This window comes from Astatotilapia calliptera, chromosome 23, assembly GCF_900246225.1.
Source record: "Astatotilapia calliptera chromosome 23, fAstCal1.2, whole genome shotgun sequence".
Classification (NCBI taxonomy): Eukaryota; Metazoa; Chordata; class Actinopteri; order Cichliformes; family Cichlidae; genus Astatotilapia; species Astatotilapia calliptera.
In genome coordinates this window covers 29,512,286-29,535,712 of record NC_039323.1, presented here as the reverse complement: position 1 = coordinate 29,535,712, position 23,427 = coordinate 29,512,286, and the positions used below count along the sequence as shown (strand labels likewise).

General features: G+C 39.2%; 1 protein-coding gene across 5 annotated transcripts; it reads left to right on the top strand.

Moving 5' to 3' along the window:
• The first annotated feature begins 340 nt into the window (after window positions 1-340).
• LOC113016188 (OX-2 membrane glycoprotein-like) lies at window positions 341-21,687 on the top strand. 5 transcript variants are annotated; one of them, XM_026158816.1, is made up of 9 exons: window positions 341-562; window positions 2,164-2,246; window positions 2,387-2,516; window positions 3,891-4,214; window positions 5,013-5,342; window positions 8,046-8,330; window positions 8,670-8,771; window positions 20,477-20,622; window positions 21,249-21,687. In XM_026158816.1, the coding sequence occupies exons 3-9, from the start codon at window positions 2,447-2,449 to the stop codon at window positions 21,249-21,251; spliced, it is 1,260 nt and encodes a 419-aa protein (XP_026014601.1). In that variant the 5' UTR covers window positions 341-562; window positions 2,164-2,246; window positions 2,387-2,446; the 3' UTR covers window positions 21,252-21,687. The 5 variants fall into 5 exon arrangements, with proteins under 5 accessions (XP_026014601.1, XP_026014600.1, XP_026014602.1 ...); XM_026158815.1 differs by having other exon boundaries at window positions 20,477-21,687; XM_026158817.1 differs by lacking the exons at window positions 20,477-20,622; window positions 21,249-21,687 and adding an exon at window positions 16,919-19,961.
• The last annotated feature ends 1,740 nt before the right edge of the window (window positions 21,688-23,427 follow it).

The following is a 23,427-nucleotide window of genomic DNA, read 5'->3' as shown; positions in this document are numbered from 1 at the left end:
ATGTAATTGTTTTCACCTTCATATTTACTGCTGCTTTCAGTTACATTTAAAAGATGTATATAATGTAACAAAGGTTTAGGCCACTAAAAAAACAAAAAACAGGTTTGGGGTCATGACCTTTTTCAGAATAATCTAAAATCCAAATTCAACAAAGAACAGAAAAAAGGTTTTTAATAACTCATAAATATTTTTAATTTTCCCTTTATTAAAAAAGACGACTTAGTCTACTTGAATAAACACTTTAAATAAAATAAATTAAGGTTATTTTTGAGCTTCTTTGTGGCAGATTAGCTCTAATAACGAATGGTTGAACCTGTGCAGTTGATTTCTTGAACTGCAGTTGCGCCATTCGGCCTCTGGGGGTCTCTGTTTGTTCATCTTTCCCGTCCTCAGAGGGTCGTTTGCAAAGTTCATGGGCTGAAAAAACGCAGAAGGAAACAACACGCTGGAGTATTGGTTTAATGTACGAGCTGTGGATTATACTTTTCCAGTTTCACCTCACCTGACGCACAGGGCGAACGCCGGGTCCCATTTGTCTTTGCGGATTAAACTCTGTCAGCAGGTATTTATTTATTTTTATTTTTTTCCTTGTAAATTCTGAACAGTTTTAAGTAAGCACGTGCGGAAGGACTGAAATATTTTTAAAGGTTAACGCTTGCATGCTTTGCATTTGTTTCTTTGAGCGTTTAAATTGAACCCACCTGCTGTCAAATTCTTCACAGCATCTCTAACTTTGACCTTAACCTTCATAGCGAATGACTGTGATCGACTTAAAATGACTTGGATTAATATAAACTCAAACTTTATCACACTTTTCCTGTTTTGCACCTGTGACTAAAGTATTTTAAAGGATTGATATTTACTTAGATATGCTTACTGATATTTACTGTGCATTTTTCATGCATTGCACTAATCTGTCCCTATTATTTTATACTATAGTATTATATAGTATATTATTAAGTACAGTGATTTTCTCATGAAAAGAGAATTCGTTTTGTTATTTGAAAAATAAAAATGTGATAACTTTGTTTTTAAATGTGGGGGAAATTATCTTTGTGTGTGTTGTTGTTGTTTTATTTATTTATCTATTTATTTTTAGAAATCTGTTCAAGATGTGTTCAGTCTGTCTCCTGAGGCTGGATTTTGGTTGGCACCCAGGTTTCACTTCCTCACTTGTTGATCTTGAAATGTTGTTGTCAGTCAACTTCTAGCTCCCTCGCTGTCTCTTCCATTGATGACTTGCCTTGGATGTGAAGAAAATTAGGCTGGACTTTCACAATAAAAGCCTACATCTGTTTGGCTTTGTTGACTGAGTCTCCCAGCCTACTGTGAGACATCAGTATGGCTTTATAGTGGAAAAGTGATTTAACTGTTGCCCAACAGGAGCAGGCAGCTTGTTTGAAGCCAGATGGCTGACAGTGTAAATGGTGCAAAATAATGCCCGTAAAAGCTGTGAGGTCTGGACGTGGTCTGTCTTGTGGTTTAGGCAGGTTTCTCTTTACCAGTAAGTCCACTTCACCTGACTCAGAGCAAGTTTAATCAAAAGTCACTTTGTGCCAAATTCCTCCAGCCTTTTTCTCCAGGATGCGGAGAGCTGATGCAAGCCAAGTACAATTCACAAGTAAAGCCACAGTGGTGACTTTCTATTGTCTCTGTGAAACAATGAGAGCAGAGCTATGCCAGAGTATGATGTTTACAGCTTACTCACTGCTGGGCTCGGCTGGTGATTGCACACCCTCTGCTTTGCATGTCCTTGTGCATGCTGTGCTCACCTTAATGACTCCCTCCAACCTCCATCTTCAGCATCCGGCCACTGTAATTCCTTTGTGGTTGCAGGTATCGATGTCGAAACCTCAGGGCTTGATGTTGTCTAGACATGTAAGAGGTGTGCTTGTGTTGCGTTGCCAGATAATTATGGGCTCACCGGAGTGAGCGCATGCTGTTGATTAAGATATAAAACCCCCTATTAGACCCCAGGTAATGTTCCTTGAATCAGCATCTGTTGTTGTTGATGCTTACAAATCGCCATAGCAGCAACTTTTAAAGGAAACTAACCGTGGGATGCACAGATGTCCAAAAGAAAAAAGAATACTAAAGAAAAAGTTTAATTTCTTATGATGCTGACGTCTTTGCTAATGTCCTCCTCTGGCTTTTCCATTACAGCTGACAGCTTCCCAAGAACATGCAGGATCTACAGTTCTGACCAGCAGCGGCTCAACAAGTAGAGCACTGGACAGCTGACAGGGGTATGATTTTTAGGAATATTATTTCCTTTTTTCTTTGTCCTGTTTATTTAGCCAGAAGCTGTAAAAAGTGCTTAACCTTGAGGTTTCCCCGCTGCGATTAAGGTTGTGGTCAAACTCCCTGACTGCGTTTGTGTGTGCAGCTGCAGTCTGGATGTAAGATTGGGTCAGTGCTTGAGTCGGTTACCCTGCTTCAGTGTGCGATGTGTGGGTCCTCTATCCCGCTGCGTCTGCTGCTCTGGATCGTAGGAGCAGCTGTCTCTACGACGCAAGGTATTCCAGATACGTGTGCGTGTTTAATTTTTGAGTTTCTTCTTTTTTTCTGTGTTTTTGCAAAATGATTATAGCCTCCTTTTTTACATGATGATTACACTTGCTGCTATAACCAAAGTTTCACAATGGCCTAGGCTGTTTTCAGAGCAGACTGTTAGCTTACAAACTGTAGGCATGAGATTGCAAAAGTCAGAAAGAGAAAACTCTAACTTTATTGAGTTCGTTTTTGTTTAATGGTGAGCTTGGTTTTGCATGGAATTGCCTCTGCAAGAAAGTAACTGCATATGTCCTGGTTTGTCTTCATATTACTCTTGCTCTATATCATAGCTGTAATTATTTTTTATTTTTAAGAGTTAAAAAAAATGCAATTATCTAAGATTGAAGCAGTTGTGCCCAACCTGTTTGACTTCTGTTTCGTGTCGCTGATGTGATTATTTCTACATACCTTACTAGACTCATTAGTTCGATGCATAATTGCACAATATTTTTGCACAGCAGCAAATGTGTTTATCAAAAGCTGTTTATAAAAAATGGAATTAGCCATCGTGTCATCACCAGTTGGTTGTGGATTTTATTCTAGGACTTTTACCCATTGCTGTTTTATTTTTTTAACCACATCTGACAAGTTAGAAGCCGAGCACAATGCACTGTCATACAATAGCAATGAGGTAGCCTCACACCACGGAAGACAGTAATTGATAGTCTACCCTACTAGCTTACTCTAAGTGGGACCAGAATTTAATAAATGAGTTCCACAATGTGTCAAATAACACTTGAAACTAGGGATCTGGTTGGTTTATTGGCGTGCTTCAATAAACCAACCACAAAGTCTGTACTGACATATCAGTAAAATTTGAAAAACCCTAAAGAAAATTTAGGGAACCCTATTTTTTTAGGGTTCAGAATAAAGATTTTAAATTATATTCTAATTTTATTCCATCTAGTCATAGAGTTCAGGAATCTGATCTGGAGGTCCCCTCCTCCTTCTACTTGTGATGTGTAATGAGTATGTCCTGGGTAAACCCAGGACACATTGGTGAGATTATGTCTCTTGGCTAGCCTGGAAACACCTCTGTATTACCCCACGTGATCTAAAAATGGATGGATGGAATTTTGTATTTTTGTGTAAACTTCATTGTAGGTTCTCCATTACCTGGGCATTAAAAAGGCCAATCAGACCACTTTTAGTCAAACATAAAAAATTTTTTCCAGAAAAAAACAAGTCCAGATGCCCCCTTTTCAAGCCCTCACAACTTTGTAATGCAATAGGGTTTTGTTTTTAAATTCAGTGTTACTCTTACTTCCCCACATAATTACCAGTGAAAAAGTCTTTAGAGTTACAGGAGCTGACTCTGTGTTTGTGCCTTACGTCAGGTAAGGTTTTAGGTCCCGCTAATCTGACCGCAGAGGCAGGTCGTCCCTTACTGCTCGGCTGCAACATCACTACGGAGCCAGGTGATATGGTCTACCAAGTGCGCTGGCTCAACAAGCACCACAAGCTCATTCTGGCGTACGAACAGGGGACGTCACCCCACATCAGTCACCAAGACCAAAATGTGCAGCTCACTGTCTCTCATCACAACGCTAGCTACATAACCTTCACGAAAGTGCAGGCTGCTGACAGCGGCTGCTACCACTGCATCTTTGATGTTTACCCCAAGGGCACGCAACAAGGCTTGGCGTGCTTCAATATCATCGGTGAGAGTAAATCTTACAAATATGTCTAAAATGAGCTTTAACCTCAGAGCCGTTTTTAGGAATGTTCCCATTCTGTCATGTCTGTGGAAGTGACTGAACTTTGAGTTTCTTGTAGGTGTTTAAGCTCTCATCTGAGAAGCTTCTTCAGTTCTAAAACCAAATGATGGAGAGTCTCAGGTATTTAAACCCTAGTGGGACTTGTTCTCCTGGAACTGAAGAAGCTTCTTGATTGAGAGATAAAACCTCTTCACTAGCCTCCAAGCTCCTTAGACCCATTCTGCAATAATATCCTTACTGGTGGTTCTCATAACATCCCCTTGATTCTGTTTTCTTAAAAACAACAGTCTTCGGTCTGCATTTTTCAAGGTAGCAGCTCCAACTGACATTTGAACTTTTGTGCCTTTATGATAAAGTCAAAGCCTCTTTTGCAACTGTGTTTATTTGTGGAAGTCACATTGCACAGTATAAGCTTTGTTTTGCCTGAGGGCAGCAAAATCCTGTAAAACCGGAAGTAGCAGGTTAAAGTCTGAACTCTCAGATCAGCAGGAGCAGGAGAGCCCACCCAGGCTGCTAACCTTAGTGCTTTCTGTTGTTACTGCTAAATGTGCTCATACATTATTCTTATTTAAAGACCATCTCTTATACCCTAAAAGCTGCATGGAGTTAATGAATATCAGTGTAGACAGCTACTTTTCCATACTAGATGACTATAAAACACTTTGGAGCAACTCCTGTTATTTTAAAATCTGCTGTATAAATAAAAATGACTTGATTTGGCTACAATTTTCTGTGTACCAGGAAAAGTGCATTTCGATGGCAATAAGACTGCCATAAGTGGAAAGCCGACCACCCTTTCATGCTGGTACAGCCTCCCTGGCAGGGTCCGACAGGTCTTGTGGAGGAAGACAGCCGAGCAGGGTGACACCACCACTGTTGGCTCCGTTGCTGAAGGCAACCATTACAAAATAGAGGAACAGTTCAAGGGTCAGGTCAGCCTGAGCCGAACCCTGGGACACACTGAGCTGACGATAAAGGCTGTCCGAATGGAGGACGAGGCCTGCTACACCTGTGAGTTCCACACGTACCCAGATGGCACCCGGGCCGCCACCACATGCCTCTCTGTTTATGGTGAGATCTTATTTTTTTGTTTACTTGGTTGTTTTGTTTTGTTTTTTACTGTATTTGGTCCTTGGAAATTGTTCCCTATTAGGTGATGAATTCTATGTTATCCAAAGTCTGTCATTACATATAGCTGACAAAGTTGTCATGACATTTAGTCATTAGCAACTCAGTAGCCATATTTAATCAGCGCCTCTATATATGTCTAATCTCCACAACCCCAGCTTTGAATATACTCTTCAAAGTTAAACTACAACCCTCCTCACTCGAATTGAGACAAGCAAGGATCATACACTGGATGATTGCTCAGGCGCTATTTCAGGCAGGCAGTAGCCATGATAAGTAGTCATGGTAGCTTATCTTATTACCATGCCATGTCAGCTGATACCCTTCTACACATCTTATTGGTAAATCTCATATAGAGCCCCCAATTTAAGTTGCCTTAGCTTGACAACAGCTGCTACCCACCTGCAAGCCACTTTGCAACCCATATCTCCCACAGAGCCTACTTTCATGCTTGTGAGTGTCGTACCTATTATATGTGTTGGCCCTTGCTGCTGCTCTCCCAGCCTCCAGTTTTCCATATATACACATAAAACGATTGGGAGATCCCACAACAGAGCAACGGCAATCTTCTCATTGAAATACACAAAAATCTCTGTCTGTTAGTTTCTTTGACCACCAACTTGTCCTTCAGAATTAAGAGTTGAGGAACCAAATTTGTCACACAGGTATATCTGAGACCCCTGATTGTTCTTATCTATCTCATATATTGTGGCATAATCATGTTGCCGTGCAACTACCTAGCAACAAGCTAAAATTGCATGTTTTTGTTGTTTTGTTTTTTTTGCCTTGTTGCATCTATAGCACCTTGTGAAATTATCCTTTTGCTATTTCGCACTAACATATCAATTATACCCACAAATCCTGAAAGATCTAGCAATGTGGGTTTTTTTCTTTTTTGTGTTTAGACACATAGAACAGCTTACAGGTACAAACAATACTGGAGCATGAGCATTTGCTAGCAAATATAAACTAGAGCAGATTAAAAAAAACAATTTTCTTTTAGCTTTAGTTGTATTAGGAGGCACACCTACAATTTTCATTTTATAATGGGAACACTTAATAATAATAATAATAATGATAATAATGATGAAGATGATGATAAGACTATTTCTGGACATCTGGAAATGACTAATGTGAGCTGTTTCCAGGAAATGTCAGATAAATATTTCGCTGGGTGTTGACATGGAAAAGTGTTTCCATCCTTTCCATCAATCTGTGCCCATTGTTAGTGTCATTTAGAATAAAAATAATATGTTGGAAAAAAATTTAAATGGCATGGGACCTTGAACTGACCAAACTGATCATTCCAGTTCAATGAGTAGCGCTATTGTTAATTTCCCACGCGGAACATGGATCTCTGAAAGTAAAACATATTATTAATATTACCAATCCTGTATTTGTTTACAGGAACATTTATACGGTATGGGTTAGTGTCACATGCTAGAAAGTTAAACTAGTTTTCTTCCCTAAACCTGCTCCTAACTTTAACCCAGAACATGATACACAAAAGAGGAAAAACAAGGTGTGGCTGTAAAGTTCGGGCTAAATACACTGGTGCTGGCGCCTTTCTATGGTCTCTGCCTTATCTTTCACCCTCTCGGAAAAGGGTCTTGACATGTACCACAATGAGAATATACTGAGGGCTGAGAGGAAATGTGTACTAGTGTATGTGTGTGTGGATCCTGTATATAGCTCAGGAAAAGGAAAAGCAGTGTATAAACAAACCACAGGCAGCTCAAAGGTGAGAGGTACTGGAGAGGGTCATTAACTACTGTTCTGATCTATTTTTCCCCTCAGTGAGAGAGAGTTGCTTAGACCACTATTACACTTTTACACATGAATTATACTTCTGCATCAGATCTACTCAGTAACTTATGCCAGAACCAGAGTCCCATTTTAATTGTATGCTGTGAGCTTCCACGTAACCTGGCCTGCGCCTCCTGAGAAGTGTAACTGCATTGGATCAGTGTATACCACAACTTGACTTGAATGGTGTGCAAGATTGTGGTATAGAGAAAAAAAGGAGTTTTGGGTTAAAACGTCAGTTGGGACGTAGATTTCCATCAGAAGACTAAATGTAGCTCTAGTGATCATGAGCAAAAGTTCCAGGAGTGAGAGTAGTTGCTGATCTTCCTCTGTGAGTGCGTGTGTGGGTGCTTTTGGAGTGATAATGAGAGAGGGGTGTCACAGAGGGGAAAGTGGTGATTAATGTGGGATCAAGCCCAGGGGATGAGTGGTTTACTGTTTCCCTAGACACAAAGCCTAGTGTGTTTGTGTGTGTGCGTATGTTGCTTTCCTAACAGGCTTTGCTTTTGTCTGAACTGTTGGAAGCAGACACCAGATCCAGACACACACATAAACACACACACAGTCAGTAAAAGCTGCTCTGGCTCTGTTCTCCGTCTGGCTTTTGTTTCCAGGCCTGTCGGAGGACGACTTGTGTCACTGTGTCGTCGGGGCAGAAAGATTGACAGGCGATGTTCTCTGTTTGTCCATCTTCATTAGGAAGGCAGATGAGCAAATCTTTGTTTTCTGTGGTGTAACTAAAAGAATACCAAAAAAGAGTAACACAGAATGAAAAAATGACCTAAGAAAAATTGCAAAATAAACTTCAAGCAGCCATTAACTCAGTCTGTCTCTCTACAGTTTTACCCAAACCAGAGGTGAGCCAGGTGACCTCACCTTCAGGGATCACTGAGGCCAACTGCACGGCCAAGTCCCGGCCTGCAGCGGAGATCATGTGGAACGTCGGCAGTGACAACCGAACCCTAGGCCCACCATTTTCGTCGGCCTACGAACAAGGCGACGGTACAACAATAGTGACGAGCACGCTACTCTTCCAGTCTGGGCTGTTCAGCGACCTGTCCATCAAGTGCATCGTGCACCACCCGGGTTTGAATAAACCCCTGTTGATGTCCCTCAACACAAACAGTGAGGACCTCCTGAATGATGTCTTGTCCTGTCACACATTATAGCAAATATAATATGCCATAATGTGTAAAAGCTCCTTTACTAGGAACAGGAGCTTTTGTTGACAAATGTGAATTCTCTGCTATTTTAGTGCTGGGTAATTATGGCTGCTTTGATGGGGTCCCGAATCCTGTAATGCCACATAGTACGGGAAGGATTATTTTTAGTACAGAGAACCTTTCTTGTCTTACCACATCACCTAACATGTTTATTCCAGATGTCATACATAATATATATCCTACTTTTAGACATCATCTGTGTTTTGGAGGAAATGTGAGCTTGTGTGTTTGTGTGCCACAGTGGGTCCAGCCATGGTTATCCTCATCTCTGTGTGCGGTGTGGCAGCGGTCCTCCTCTTGTGCTTGTGTGTGTGTCTCTGCAAGTGCTTCATCTGTACGGATGGTGAGTCTAAAATCTAAGCTTTTTTTTTTTTTTTTAAAAAAGCTTCACATTTGCATTTCTTAAATAGCATTCAGTTACTGGAGTGCTAGGATTTAGCTTGACGCAACAAGGCCAGCTTTGCCGTTTAGTGGTGTCAAAAGGCATTTCAGAAATGCAGTGAGTGTAGTTTTTGCAATAATAAATTACAGCCTGTCATCAAACATAGACTAACTTCTGTTACGAGACCATATGAAGATTTCCCTTATATGGTTGGCACTCTCAATCCTAGTAGCTCCAGAAAACATGGCTGAAGAAAGTCCATGAGAAGCCCTTTGAGGTATTCCCTCAAAGTTCAGCAAAACAGTCATTCTGGGAAGCCTTTATGAGGAACCATGTAATTATATATGTCAAGCAGAAGAAATTACCAGACTTTTTTTTGTTGTTGTTGTTGTTTTTTTTTTTTATTAAATTCTGCTTTACTTAAGGTTTTCTAGGCTTTCCTTTATCACAGGATGTCCATGATGTGAGAAAAACCCTCAGTGCATATGCAGTGTTTGTCTAGTGGCCTGCTGTGCTGGCCAAGTTTTGAGTGCCTCTTGTCACCGTGACTGTGATAAAGTGTCCACATTTCTTCTGGTTACATGAACAGAAAACATCTTGGCATTTATGGACTGTGACATACCAAATCAGCCTCCAAGAACTACAGTGGCACAACTACTGCTTCAAGGACTGACAGATAAAACTTGTTTTCTTTTCAAAGTTAAACCTAATTATTTTGTCATTTGTAATTTTGAAAATGAACAAAAAGGGGGAAAAATTATTGAATGCTTGTATATAAAGGAGGTAGATCATATATCATTACCATTAACATTTTAGCTAGTTTTAGCTCAGAGTTTACTCTCGTCATCCCTATTTTCTAACATACTTACATACTTACTATATATATATATATATATATATATATATATAATTTTTTTTTTTTTTTTAAGATTGTTGGTGTCTTCACTACCAAGTTGAAACAAATGTGACTCTAACTTACTCTAACGTAGTAAAGATTTACAACACTGACAGCAAAGATGTAAATATTTGTTTTTGTAGCAATGGGAGAATAAATAACTTCTCAAAATGATGAGCAAACATCAGGAACTGAAAAACAATTTCAAGAAAGACATAAAAGCAGCTCCTCAATTGACCACTTCAATCAGCCTTCAAAGTGGGTCAGTTCCCAAAGAAATATCTTTGGAGCATAAAACAGTGTTGGTCTCTAGAGCTAATTTGCCCCTTCTTGGTGACAATGATAAGTTACCAATTTCTGATATTTTGATTCTGATAACTCATTTGTCTCTTTACTAATTTTTTTTTTTTTCAAGACCTGTTTTTGATGAAGATAGAATCCCATTTTATACCACAGATAGTATAAAAGTACAGATGTACCTTACTAACCAAGCTAACTAGCCAGCATTAGTTGGTGATGTCACAGTGGCATCTTTAACTTAGTCTTTGGAGTTCAAGTTGAACTAATTAGAAATTAAGAATGTGGGTTTTTGTATTTGTATTTGTTTTTTGTTTGTTTTTTTAGTTCCCATTGGGCATAAAAAATGTGATTCTTTTAGCTGACATTATTAATCCATTGTGTTTTGCAGACAGGGAAAATAATAGGAATACAAGGAAGCATAAATTGCTTATTAACAATAAATGCATAGCCTGAAAGATACTTAGCTGCCAGGAAGGAAACCATTCACAGCTTAGTTCTGCCAATGTTAATAGCTGTGTCTGCCAATTTTGATTACAAAAAAGGATATTACAGTTTATATTTTTTATATATATAATTACAGTTAAGTTGGAGATTTCTGATGTTTCAGCTGTTTTTATTATAACAAAACATGAAACACACTAACAGTTACCAGAAAACACCCTCTAAAGGTCAATATTCAGCTTCTTTTCACACTTAGGCGACATGGCAGATGCCTTCTCCGAGGTCATTGACACTACCTTCTCTGCTGTTAACACCTTTCCCACAATAATGACTGAGTGAGTTGCCAATGTAATGTGGCATGTGGGTGGTTGCCCATTTCCCCCTTATGATAAATTACCTCCACACCAAAGGGAGCCAGGGAAACTCTGGCTTGTGCTGTATTGACAGAGGCCTTGGCTTGAAGCTGGTGTTCTGGCTGGCAAAACAAAAGCTGTAAAGGAAGAAAAACAAAAGTGGAGCTGATGTGTCAAGGTTGGGTCACATGACTGTTCTTGACATCCATAGCTAATACAATCTCACGCATCAACAACAGTCAAAAAACTATCATCCATTATAGCTTAAATATGCCATCCCCTCATGGACATTTTCATGTTTGATTTTTCAAAGATTTTTTTTTCAATTTTTAAAAAAAGTTTTCAGCGATGTTGTAAAGGTGGGAATTCACTGCACTGCACCCTTGTCACCTCTTCATGTCAAGTTTCAAAGCTAGGTTTTGCCCACACAAGAGAGTCCCCATTCATGCTGCTGATATAAGGGTGGTTCTGTTTTTGTCAGGAACACTCTTAAATACTATGTTAGCAGTGTGATTGATTGTGCCATGTTTGACCAGAAAATTGAGCTTGGGATATGTTGAATAGATTGCAGTGGCTTCGTTGTAAAAATAGATTTTTTCCCAGGAAATGAAGCCCTTGTTTCCTTGAAACATTCCTTGAACCACAAGTTTCCTTGTTTTCCAACTATGTGGGACTTGAGCAGAATAACAAGTGATTGTGCCGATTGTCTGGAGTTAGCAGGCAGAAGAAAAGACCCTCTTTCTTGGTCTAATCCCTGAGACTAAGAAAGAAGGCAGACATTAAGGGGGCCTGGATGAGGGAACTGTGACAAGTCCTAAGCTGAAAGGCTGCCCAGTTGATAACAACGTCCCCTCTCATACTCAGCTGTACAGACACACTCTTACCATATGTATTTCCCAGTCTTGGCCAAGTTGGGATGTGGAGCAAACACAGGCTTTTACTGTGATGTGATTCAGATTGCAGTTAAAGCTGTGATGCAAAGTGTCTTTGTTTTTACTTTTAGATAACCTGACAAGTTTTGTTTTATTTTTTAAAATCAGACAGCTTCATGTATACTGATCATTTAATGATTTTATGATATCACCTAATGACACAGTGATTAAGCCAAGATCATTGCTGTCATTAATAGAAAATTTAATTCTAGTTACAGGATCAATTCACAATATAAACATAGTATCACGTGTAAAAATTCAGCTGCAATGCATCTTTCCCATACTTGGATCTAGTTTATACATATGGATCAAGAGTTATTTGCATATGAAAGTAGAGTACTGTGAAAAACTCTTGACACACAACTTTGGAAAAACAATCTTAAATAGTATCTTTAGGTAGATTGTTGCTAGTATTTTGCAAAACAAAAAAACAATTTCTTTCCATTTCTTTTGTTGAATCTGTGAAAAATGCCAAAGATAACACAGTTTGAAGGGCAGAAAATAGTATTTTTGGTGACTACCAAGGTGATTCCCAAAGAGCTATTAGCTGAAAACTGGTTATGTCTGCATGGTGTATGGTGTGCAGTGTGTCCTTAAGCAATCTGAGGAAATTGGACAAGTGGAGGACAAAAGAAGAAGTGTCATGCCTGAAAGACTATACAGCAGATGAACAGTATCTGAATGTTGTCTCCTTAAAAATAAAAAACAAATCACACAGAACCTGAGACATCTGACTCTTCAGAAGGCTCATCAGAAACGATCTCAGTGGAAGGTTAGCTCAAGTCACGGTCTTGAGGAAAACTGGGAGTAAAAGCTGAGGTATGCCAAATTACACAATAACTGGACTGAAAATTAGTGACAACAGGTCTGATGGAGTTAAGAGTTCAAGTTTGAAATTTTTGCTTCAAATCATTATCAATATGTACAGAGGGGGGCAGCAGAGAGGTAAAATAGTGCATTTCTACAGCCATCTGTAAAAGTCCCAGGCACAGTCATAGTTTGGGGACACATTTCAGCCAGTAGTGTTAGTGATCTTGTCAAACTTGATGGAAGTATGAAAACAGAAGAGTACTGTCAGATTGAGATTGACCATGCAATACCATCTGGAAAGCATCTGGTTGGAAAAAGCTTCATTTTTCAGCACGACAAACACAGTGCCAATGCCGTAAAAAGGTATCTTCATAGAAAAACACACAGTGGAACACTCAGTCATGGATTGGCCTCTCCAGAGCCCAGACCTCAACATTATTGAAGTACTGTGTCATCATGTTGACAAGAGAACAGAACAAAAGGCAGAAACATCCAAAGAAGAGCTTTGAATGTCCTTTAAGAAGTCTGGAAACCTATTCCTGAAAACTACTTAAAGAAATTACTACAAAGCTTCCTAAGAGAGTTCAGGATATATTTAAGAATAAAGGTCATCATACAAAATACTGACTTTCAAGGTGATTAGAATGGTTTCTGGTTTCCCTTTGTAGCACATTCAGTGCGCATGCGCCAACCAGCGTGCAGCCTGTTACAGTCGCTCCTGCTCAAATAATTTCCCCCAGGGATCAATAAAGTATTCTGATTCTGATAGTCCACTTGAAGTCCAAGTTCTTTTGACCAGCTGTTTTTGAAATGGCGTTGGCTGCATGAAGGTTAAAATCTTGTGTAGAGAACAAGCAAGAGATTTAATTTGATTAAACGCAATCTAGAAACTCTTCTCATGGTAATTTCGTTTTTTATTAGCTATTGTAAATTTATCTGCTTTTGTCTCCTGGCACGCAGGAGAGGGAGTCTTCAATCGGGTATGAGCTATCCAGACATCCTGGCAATACTGGAAGCATAGAAAAGCTAGTTACTTTCCCCAGCACTATGCCAGCACACTATTCAATGGGTTTTCAAATTGGGCCAGTTGTAGTTTACAAAGAATGAAACAAACATGAGTGACATTCCTTTTACAAATCAGAACGACCTTCTGCTAAGTTTGTCTGTGTTTCAGTCCTGCTAAGGATCTAATATTGCTTGTTAACATCCACCTTGTAATTGTAATCTTGTCTGTCATTTTTGTAGGCATGGTCGCTGCATGTGATTTGTCGGATTTAGCTACACATAAGATGCTAGGGGACCTGGCTGTACTCAGCTTGCACTGTTATGAGAGCAGAACTGTTGTTAATGAAACCATGAAATCCACCAAAGAAATAGTCTCCATGCAAGTCTTGTTTTTACATTACTTTTCCTAAATATATCTGTGGAAAAATAGTAACAACCACAGTTAAAACATCAGTTTATGCATTAATTAAAAGTATTAATCTAATTTATAAGGACTGGGAAGGATATTAACAGCATAATCACCCAAACCAACAAGAACCATCATGTTTTGATTCAAATCTTGCTGAGTGCTGGAAACAAATTACAAAATAACCTCTTTTGGTGAATAACCAAAACAAAACAAACTATAGCAGGTTACCATGTGTTTCCAAAGATGCTCTGACTAACAAAATTAAGTTTATGGCTTGTAATGTAATTTGCCTTAATATTTCCTACCATGTCATTTTTTTAAGCAATTCACCTCAGGACATCTGTACTTCCTCTCTGAGTTAGAGGAAAAGCTGAAAATCCTGCACTGTGCACCAGCCGGTCTCTAAAACTATTGCTGACAAAAGTCTCTGAAATGCCCAGTTCCAGAGAAACCCACTGTGAACCCATTGAGGTACTGTAATGTCTGCGGTTGAAGACAGACCATGAAAAAGCCACAAATAGGCCCCGGTAGTTCCTGCTCAAACAGTGGGTGTAATTCGCACTCTGCCTGCCTCGATCTCAGCTGGGAAGAAGGACCAAGGCCGGGGCCTCTTCCAGTAAAATGTTGCTGGTCTATTTGGGGCAGTGTTTGCATGATTTTTGTCGTGGTTGGGTGGTGATATGTGGACCGCAAGGTCTGCCGCTGGCTGAACTACAACTAAAGATAAGAGTGTGAAATCTTTAATCATGGAAAGAAAATGTTTTCAGTGGCATCTTTTAATCTGAGGCACCAGAGGAAATATGGGGCTGGCACCACATCCGGTCCAGCACACAAACACAGTTACCACTTGAATCATGGGGGCAGAACTGATAGCTCCCAAGATATCAGAGGGAGGACAAAGGAACAAACTTTAGTCTCATGTTATCTTAAAAGGAACACAGCTTCCTAATGTGGAGAAGGTGACACCTACTGGTTGCCACACTGAAACAACAAACAGCTTTAACAAGCATTAATTTCCATCTGCACTAATGATTTTCCACTAACTCACAGCACAGTTAACCTGTCGCTGATGCTCTAATTGTCTTTTAGCCTCCATGTGTCGATTTTGCAGTGGTGCTATAGACTTTCCTAAATAACTCACATTACTGCCACATGTAGATTTAGGTGTGGCAGGCAATTATGTCTGTGGAATTCATGCAGTGTTTCATTATTTTGTGTATGTGATCTTTTTAGATATGAGGGGGCGTTTTGGGGATTTTGTGAGTGCACAGACGTGTAAGGGCTTGCTGTGTTTCTTTTTGCATTCCTGAGTGGGATTTATATCAAGTTAATACACCCTGTCGCCGATGATATTGTGACATTTTTACATTTAGAAATACTCTGAGGGCTTCTTTTTATAGACTAACCTCAAACTCCGATCTTGATTAATAAAACTGGATGATCAATCAAACAGTTATGTATAGCCACAGCTTAAGAGCCACTTTGGATTTAAAATTACAAGACTGAGTTTATAAACAGTCCAGTTACTGACAATGCCATATAGACTGGGATTTTTTTGGTCAGCTTGTGTAACTCCTTTCAATGTCTCAACCGGTATTTTTGATGGATTGACATGAATGTTGCTCATGTCCTAGTTGCTACACCCATCTTTCATATCATGCTCCTTTTTCAGTGGTCTTAAATGCACATACTAAAAACTACGTTTCCATAAAGCTATGTTTTATGAAAATGGCTATAGACTGGTCCATTAGCTTTTCTTAACCCATATAATTATCATAGCATATGTATGCATGTCTGTTCAAGACTTCTCCTAGACACATTACACAGTCTGGATGGAACTTTTTACCAGGATTATAAAAATCTATTTAGCTTCTGGGAATTATGTTTATAATTCTCAAATCCTAATAGATCATCAGCTGATGTCAAAATGAGCAAATGTTACGTATACGTGTACCTTGTTGTCATTACCTGTACGTGTACATGTATGTGTTTTTATATACATTTTGCGAACTTTTTTTAGGCCAGTGAAATGTTTCGCTATTCAATACCTGTAAATAAGCATTTGTCAAACAGTGACACTAATAGTGCCTGTCACTGACTACTTTGTCTTAGACAATATGAAACTTGCAAAGAAGAACAATAAGTACATGTTTTTATTATTCATTTGCTTGGTTAAGGCGATCGTGGCTCAAGAGTTGGGAGTTCGCCTTGTAACCGGAAGGTTGCCGGTTCGAGCCCCGGCTTGGACGGTCTCGGTCGTTGTGTCCTTGGACAAGACACTTCACCCGTTGCCTACTAGTGGTGGTCAGAGGGCCCGGTGGCACCAGTGTCCGACAGCCTCGCCTCTGTCAGTGCGCCCCAGGGTGGTTGTGGCTACAATGTCGCTGCCATCACCAGTGTGTGAATGGGTGGATGACTGAACGTGTAAAGCGCTTTGGGGTCCTTAGGGACTAGTAAAGCACTACACAAATACAGGCCGTTTACCATTTTGGTGTTGTGAGTTTTTGCATTCTCACTTCATACACTTCATACATATAATGAAGATAAAAATGATAACATGATAAACTGACATACACACCTGTGTTTTCATGCATGATCTAAATGAACAAGTGCTGCAGGTCTGGAAAAAAATACCAATAGGGTGGGTTTTGGCCTTAGTGTGGTTGGTTTCTTGATAGTGGTTTAAAATCGATGGAAAACTTAACGAGTGACTAATGGACCAATGTCCTAGAAACCTGATGTTGCCCTCATCAACCTGAAAAAGTCTCTTTACTAATGAAATCTAAACAACATCCTACCAGGAAAAGGCGGTTACAGTCTGAACAGGACATGCAAGGCTGTCAAGGAAGGATTGTGTGATAGATTTTGAAGTGGAAAATTAAACACTGAAAATTTTCCGGTGTTCTTGGGACAAAGGTGCAGGCATGGCAAATAACTTTGTGTGTCTGTCTCTTTCTATCCAGACTGATTTGGAGTCTGCCCTCACCGCTGCTTTGATGAAGGTCCAGTGAAGCTCTGAGCCTGACCTAGCTGCTCAGCACCGTGCCCTTCAATTCAGTATTCAGAGGAAGGAGGAAGGGAACAGAGCTGAGCCAACACTGGGCTGAGCTGGGAGGGTACTGCTAGTGTGGACACCAATTTACTACAAAGTAAACAGAACTAAAACCACATTATTTAATGCTAGTTATTATACTTACGGTAGAGCACTGGAGATGTTTGTTGATGAAACCCTTTTATATAAAAGATAGCAAGGCTGAGAGATGCAGAAGTAGATGTGGCAAAATGGAGCTCCAGTGGTGAGATTAAACAGTGCTTCCTCTCTTAAGAAGTCGTTGTAGTGTCTGTACATGTGTGTGTTTGTATGTGTGTTTTAGTTATTCTCTGATGTCAGAAAATGGTGTGATGAGTTATATATTTTTTCAACTTTCAGTAGCTATATGATTGCATGAAGTGTCATGTAAATTTACAGTTGTGGTCAGAAGTTTACAAACACTCATCTAGGGTATGAATGTCATGGTTATTTGAGGATTATAATGATTTCTTTGAACTTTACTTTTTCCAGGGTGGAATGATTGTGCAATATAAATCTTTAATTACTTTAAAAAACAAGACTTGAGTGAACAAGTTTGATCTGATTTTGGATTTTCTTTAATCCACACAGGGTCCAAATTACACAAAGCTTGAAACACCATACTAACATTTGGTTAAGTGTCCTTTAGCAAGTTGCACTTTAGCCAGATGTACTTGGTAGTCATCAAGAAGCAAAAACCGCTCTTGTTGCCAAAATTTGTAGACTTCATTTAAGTTGGTTGGTTAGCTGACACAGACCTGGCTTTAAAGTGTTGTTCACAAATTTTCAGTATGGCTGAGGTTTAAGAAGACCATTCCAACAGCTTCTTGTCAGCCCGTTTATACCTTCCAAAACCAGTTTTGATGTGTGTTTCATTGTCCTGTTGGAACACTCAGTTGTGTTGTCAGTCAATTAAATGTTGATTTGAGGTGAAGTTGCAGAATTTGGAGGTAGTGATTCTCATTCATTATTACATTTACTCTGTGGAATGCCCCCAGTACCACTGGCTGCAAAACAGTCTCCATGCCTTGTGTCATTGTGGCTAGACAGCTCAATCTTTGTCTCATCTGACCATGAAACTCTTCTCCAGAAGGCATTTGTTCCATGCGGGCTGCTACAAATTGTAGTCGAGCTTGAAGGTGTCAGTTTTGGAGCAGAGTTGGCATCTTAGTCCATGGTGATGTAAAACTGGCCTCACTGTGGACAGTGTTGCTGGTGTTCCAGTAGTTTCCAGCTCATGGCACGCTTGAGCCTTGATGTTCCTGAACATCCTAAGCAAATTCCTCAAATCTGATGGTGACACTTTTGGTCTTTTTCCAGATCTTGGCAAAGTGGTGATGCATCTGAATACCTTGTACTTACTTGCTTGAACAGTCTGCAGTTGTTTAAAAACGGCTTCAAGAGACCTTCCCAACTTGTAGATATCTACAATTCTCCTACTTAGAACTTCTCAATTTTTACAATATTGGTAAATCCAATGAGTGCTGAAAAAACAAATCCTTTTTTTGCTAGCAATTGAAATTACCAGTTGTAGTCAATTATGATGACTAGTGAGACGTTAACAGGCTTTGCTCTTGTCAAGTTAAAGACAATGTAAAACCTTTAGCGCCACTTATTCAAAGATTTAAATAAGGAAATGTATGTATATGAGTCTGTATGCATGTTTGAGCCTGTGTGGATTAGAGAAAATCCAAAATAAGTTCAAACTTATGGAATCCTGTACAATCATTCTACCCTGGAAAAAGAACAGTTCAAAGAAATCATTGGAAGCCCAAAATTACTATGACATTCATGTCCATGATGAGTGTTTGTAAACATCTGACCATGACTGTAACTACACTTTTCTATATATATATATGCATATATATGCATATATATGCATATATGCATATATATCTCTAAAACCCTTATATAGATCGCTAAACTAGAAAAAATGTTGATGTCACATATATGTAGGTGTCATCAGATATTAACTGAAAATCTCTTCAGAATTGGAAGACCAGAGGCACAAACAAACGTGACACAGAAAAACCGAAACCACCAAAACCGTTTGGACTTTGTAATTGTGAAAATACTTTGTTTCTGAACCTTTTAAGGTGGCTGAACATTTCAAGCCACATCACTTGCTCTTTGCTTGATTGCTGTGGGACACCAATATCACCACTGCGAAGCTGTTGCTTCACCTGACATCCCTCCATTTGTGGTTGTGATGTAGAGAAGAACGATGGCTAAAACGGCACCAATTGTGAACTTGCAAGTTACGGGAAAGTAAAAAAAATCTGACTTTTAGTAAACCGGCCCGTGTGAGTCACCCTGAAGGATGGTTTGTGGTGGAAAAGAATGAAAAGTTTGTTATTTTTAGCTGCTGCCTGCAGGACAGAGACGGGTGGTCGACCTGTAACCTTTGTGTGCTCGGTGGTTAACACCGCCCAAACAATTTCTGTGCACATGAATCCTGAGAATTACTGTTTGCATAACTGTCTGAGAGATAGAAGGCGTTTGTGTGTCTTTCTATGTGTCTGGGTGAGTAATCTGAGTTCAAAAGAAACACAGAGTGCATCTATGTCTATGTGTGTGTTTGCATTTGCTGCCATTGCTGTACAGTATTATAATTTACAGAGTTAAACTGTAGGGAGCACCAGTGCTAGGTTTATTGGCCTGCATGGGCAGTTATTGGTTTATCATAGAAACTCAGAGTATAATGCTACAGTGAAGTCTGTTATCTTTATATATAAACACAGTTTGAAGGTTTAAATATTAATAAATGTCTTTGATGATAAGAAGCTAACAAGCTGATTGTGTTGCTTTTACAGTGTTTTTCCTTTTTTGTATCAATAAATCTGTTAAATAGTGTCCTGCACTTGTGCTGCAAGATAAATCTTAAGCTAATGTGGATCGGCACTGGGTTAAATAAATAAAAAACTTTATCTGCTGTCTTTTCGCTGCTTCTTTTAATTGATTTTGCTGAATATCACAATAGTATGAAGTGATACCCTCATACTAGCTTGGATTCTTTTGAGATTGTTTGGCAGTGATGTATGGGGACCGTGGGTGTTACATACTGAAACTCATTTCCTCCACAGCCCACTGCTGTGACTGTACTGTTTTACTTTCAGAACCTGTGAGTGGTATAACGGCATCTCCTTCTTTGGAAAAAAAAAAGAACAAAAGAATAAATCTGTGACTAACCAATGCAAATATTTTAAGATTAAAATAGCTTTAACCAGTTTAAAATTTGTTTTTTTTTTTTCGAATATTATTTAAATGACTCACTTGTGAGTCAATTTTCACACCAAAAAAAACCTGAAAGTGTGCATTGAGTTAACCCTTACAGTTTGTATGCTTTTAAGCTTAAACTGGATTTTGGTTTCATTTTGAATTCAATTACCACGTATAAACTAACATCATTGGTTTCCTATTATTTTGTCTCAAAACGGCTGCTATGAAATAGGTGCATCCATCCACTTTCCACTCTATCCAGTCTGGGAGACGAACAACCATATGCCAAATAACCTAAACAAGCATTTCTTTGGGCCGTGGAAGGAAAGTGGAGCAGCTGAAGGAGTGTCGCCATGCAGTTCTTTAAGTACAAGTCAGGTATTACAACACAATGGATGCCTAAAATAATCACACTATTTTCAACATCTACAGTCTTTTTCATAAGACTCTATGCAGTCCTGGGAAAAGCTAAGCAGACAGTATGATTCAGTAGTCTGTGGAACCACCTTAAGCAACAACAACTTGAATTGGTGTGTTTGGCTTTTTCTGTCTCTCGTATCATTATGGAGGAATTTTTGCTCAGTCTTCTGTACAACGTTGCTTCAGTTCGTTTACATTTGCAGGCATTTGTTTTCTTTTTCAGCCATTCTGATTTAGATTTGCTGCTGTGCTTAGGATCATTTTCCTGGCTGTGCCAGGCTTTAGCTCTCAGACAGACAGCCTCACATCTAAGTCTAAAACACTTTGGTCTATAGAGGAGGTCAGCTCAGGGCGCCCAAGTCCTGTGGCAACAGGAATAACCCCAAATCATCACCTCTCCACCACCGTGCTGGGGGTGTTTGTGCTGATATACTGAGTTTGATTTTTGCAAACATGGAGCTATGCATTATAACAAAACATCTGTACTTTGCTCTTATTTGTCCAAAGGACATTGTTCCAGATATCTCGTGGTTCTTTCAGATGCAACTTTGCAAACCTAAACCATGTTGCCATGTCCTTTTTAGTGAGAAGAGGCACTGTCCCAGAAACCCCTCCAATCAAGCCATACACGTTCAGTCTTCTTCCTGAACTGTGTTGAGCATTTAGCATGCTAACTGAGGCCTGTAGAGTCTGTGGGGTAGCTCTTAGATTTTTTCAGTTTCAATCTGAGGTAAGGGGATTGTAGAGTCATCCATGTAAAAAACTGTGGCATAATTTGCAAAAAAAAAAAAGCTTCAGATCTTCTGTTTTTATAGAGGTGCTCATACTTAATTAGCTGATCAGTTAATCAAATACATTTGATTACCAGCACCTCACTGCTACTTACCCTCTTAATTCCAGTGGAAGCAGTAAGGATGTACGCAGTTTTTCACAGGACTACATAAATTGTTATTATTATTAAAACTGTCTTTACATGTGACTTGCATATGTTATGAAAACAAAAACAATGTCTTCTGCTAATTTTTCTGGGGGTTTTTTCTCGTTTTTTTCTTGTCTTTTTATAATACTGTTTTTATCTTCTTTTTTTGTTTGTTTATGTTTTTGGTTTATTTATGTTTCTTCCTGAGGTGAAGCATCTAACGATTTTTGTTTAGTTTCCACAGTAACAATGACAGGAAAAAAATTCCAAGTAGCTCACTATATATTTTCAGTGTTATCAGTGACCCCGCTGTTATTAAAGCAAATAATTTGACTGAAAACATTGACTGTTATACCAAACAAGATTGTTATACAGGCTTATCTGGCGGAAACAATGTCCTTTTCTTGTATATTTTACAATAAAAGCACTGGACCACTAACAAGAAATTATTTTACTCATTGCTCAACTTCATTTTAGAATATTTTAAGGATTTATTTATTCAACTACAGCGTGGAAGAAATAAGATATCATCAGGCCAGCTGGCTGCTAAGTGCGAAACAGAGGTTTACTGTTCTGCCACTAGAGGGCGACCTTGTCTAACTTGATTTAAAAGTCAAAGACGTAACCCACACATCTGTCCAACTTCAAGTACACTTTTTTTTGGGGGGGGGGGGCTCAGTTTCCCTACCTCTGTTATATCTGCCCCTCATACAGTATACAATTTCACATACAATCACACTTCCATGTTTATTCCCCCAAAGAGGCAACGGGGTGCTCTGAATGTGTCACATGGTGGCCGGTGGGCGATGTGTTATCTAAGGTGGGATGTTTGTGAGTATGTGCTTGTGTGTCTGTGCCAGATTTTGCAGCAAGGCACGTCAACTTTTAGTACCTATGAAACCACAACGTCCTACAGGTGCCACATACTCCATGAAGGCCTCCACTGTCAGTCTGACCCCGTCTACCTCTGCAGTACCCTCTGCTCACTATAAAGTTATTAGAGGCCATTTTGTCCACATTTAAAAATAAATCTTACACTTTTTGTAGCTTTAAAACAGCTGCAAACTGCTTTTTTTGCCAATGTTGGTGTCGATTATATAATCTTTATCAGATAAGCACTGTGGTTAAAGCCACAAATTAGAATTTCAAAGCCTAAACTCAAGCGCTTTCCTTTTAGTGTTATTTATATACATGTGTCATTTACAAGCATGAATGTAATGTTGCTGCAGGCTGGGTATCATCAGTGTCAAAGCATGTGACTAAGAACAACATTTTCTTAATATCCGTGAGATTGCGTTTGCATCGTGGATTCTGCATGACTGAAAAACTTTGTTCTTCTTTTTCAATGCTAATTCTCTGTACTCTTCTGTACTGTGCATGATTTAAATTCTAACACCATTTAACTGGTGAGAAATTGCCCTTTTTTATTGTCTGTGAACGTCAGTTTAGAAATGGTTCCTGTTCCAGACTTAAGGTAACGTAAATATGGGAGACTCAAGAGAATTTCTTGGTTCATTTTTTTTATAAGCGTCTGTAGCTGGTTTCAGTCTGAAGTGAAAGGTGTCACTTCCTGCATTCAAGGTGTAAGAAAGTACGTCACATCTTTGGATGAGCCAAAGTTAAAAAATAGGGGGGCGAGGTTTCATTGACTGCGCCAAGCATGTGATTCTGCACATGCTGTGAGTAATCCAGACAACGGAAAGTGAAAAATATGACATAAAAATCACATGCTCTCAATCCCCACCTTCCAAAGTCCAAACTGTTTATGATTCTCAATTTAGGATTATAACTTGAGAGTATATTTCAGGTTAATTAGCAAGAACCAGCATGTAGCATGCATCGGA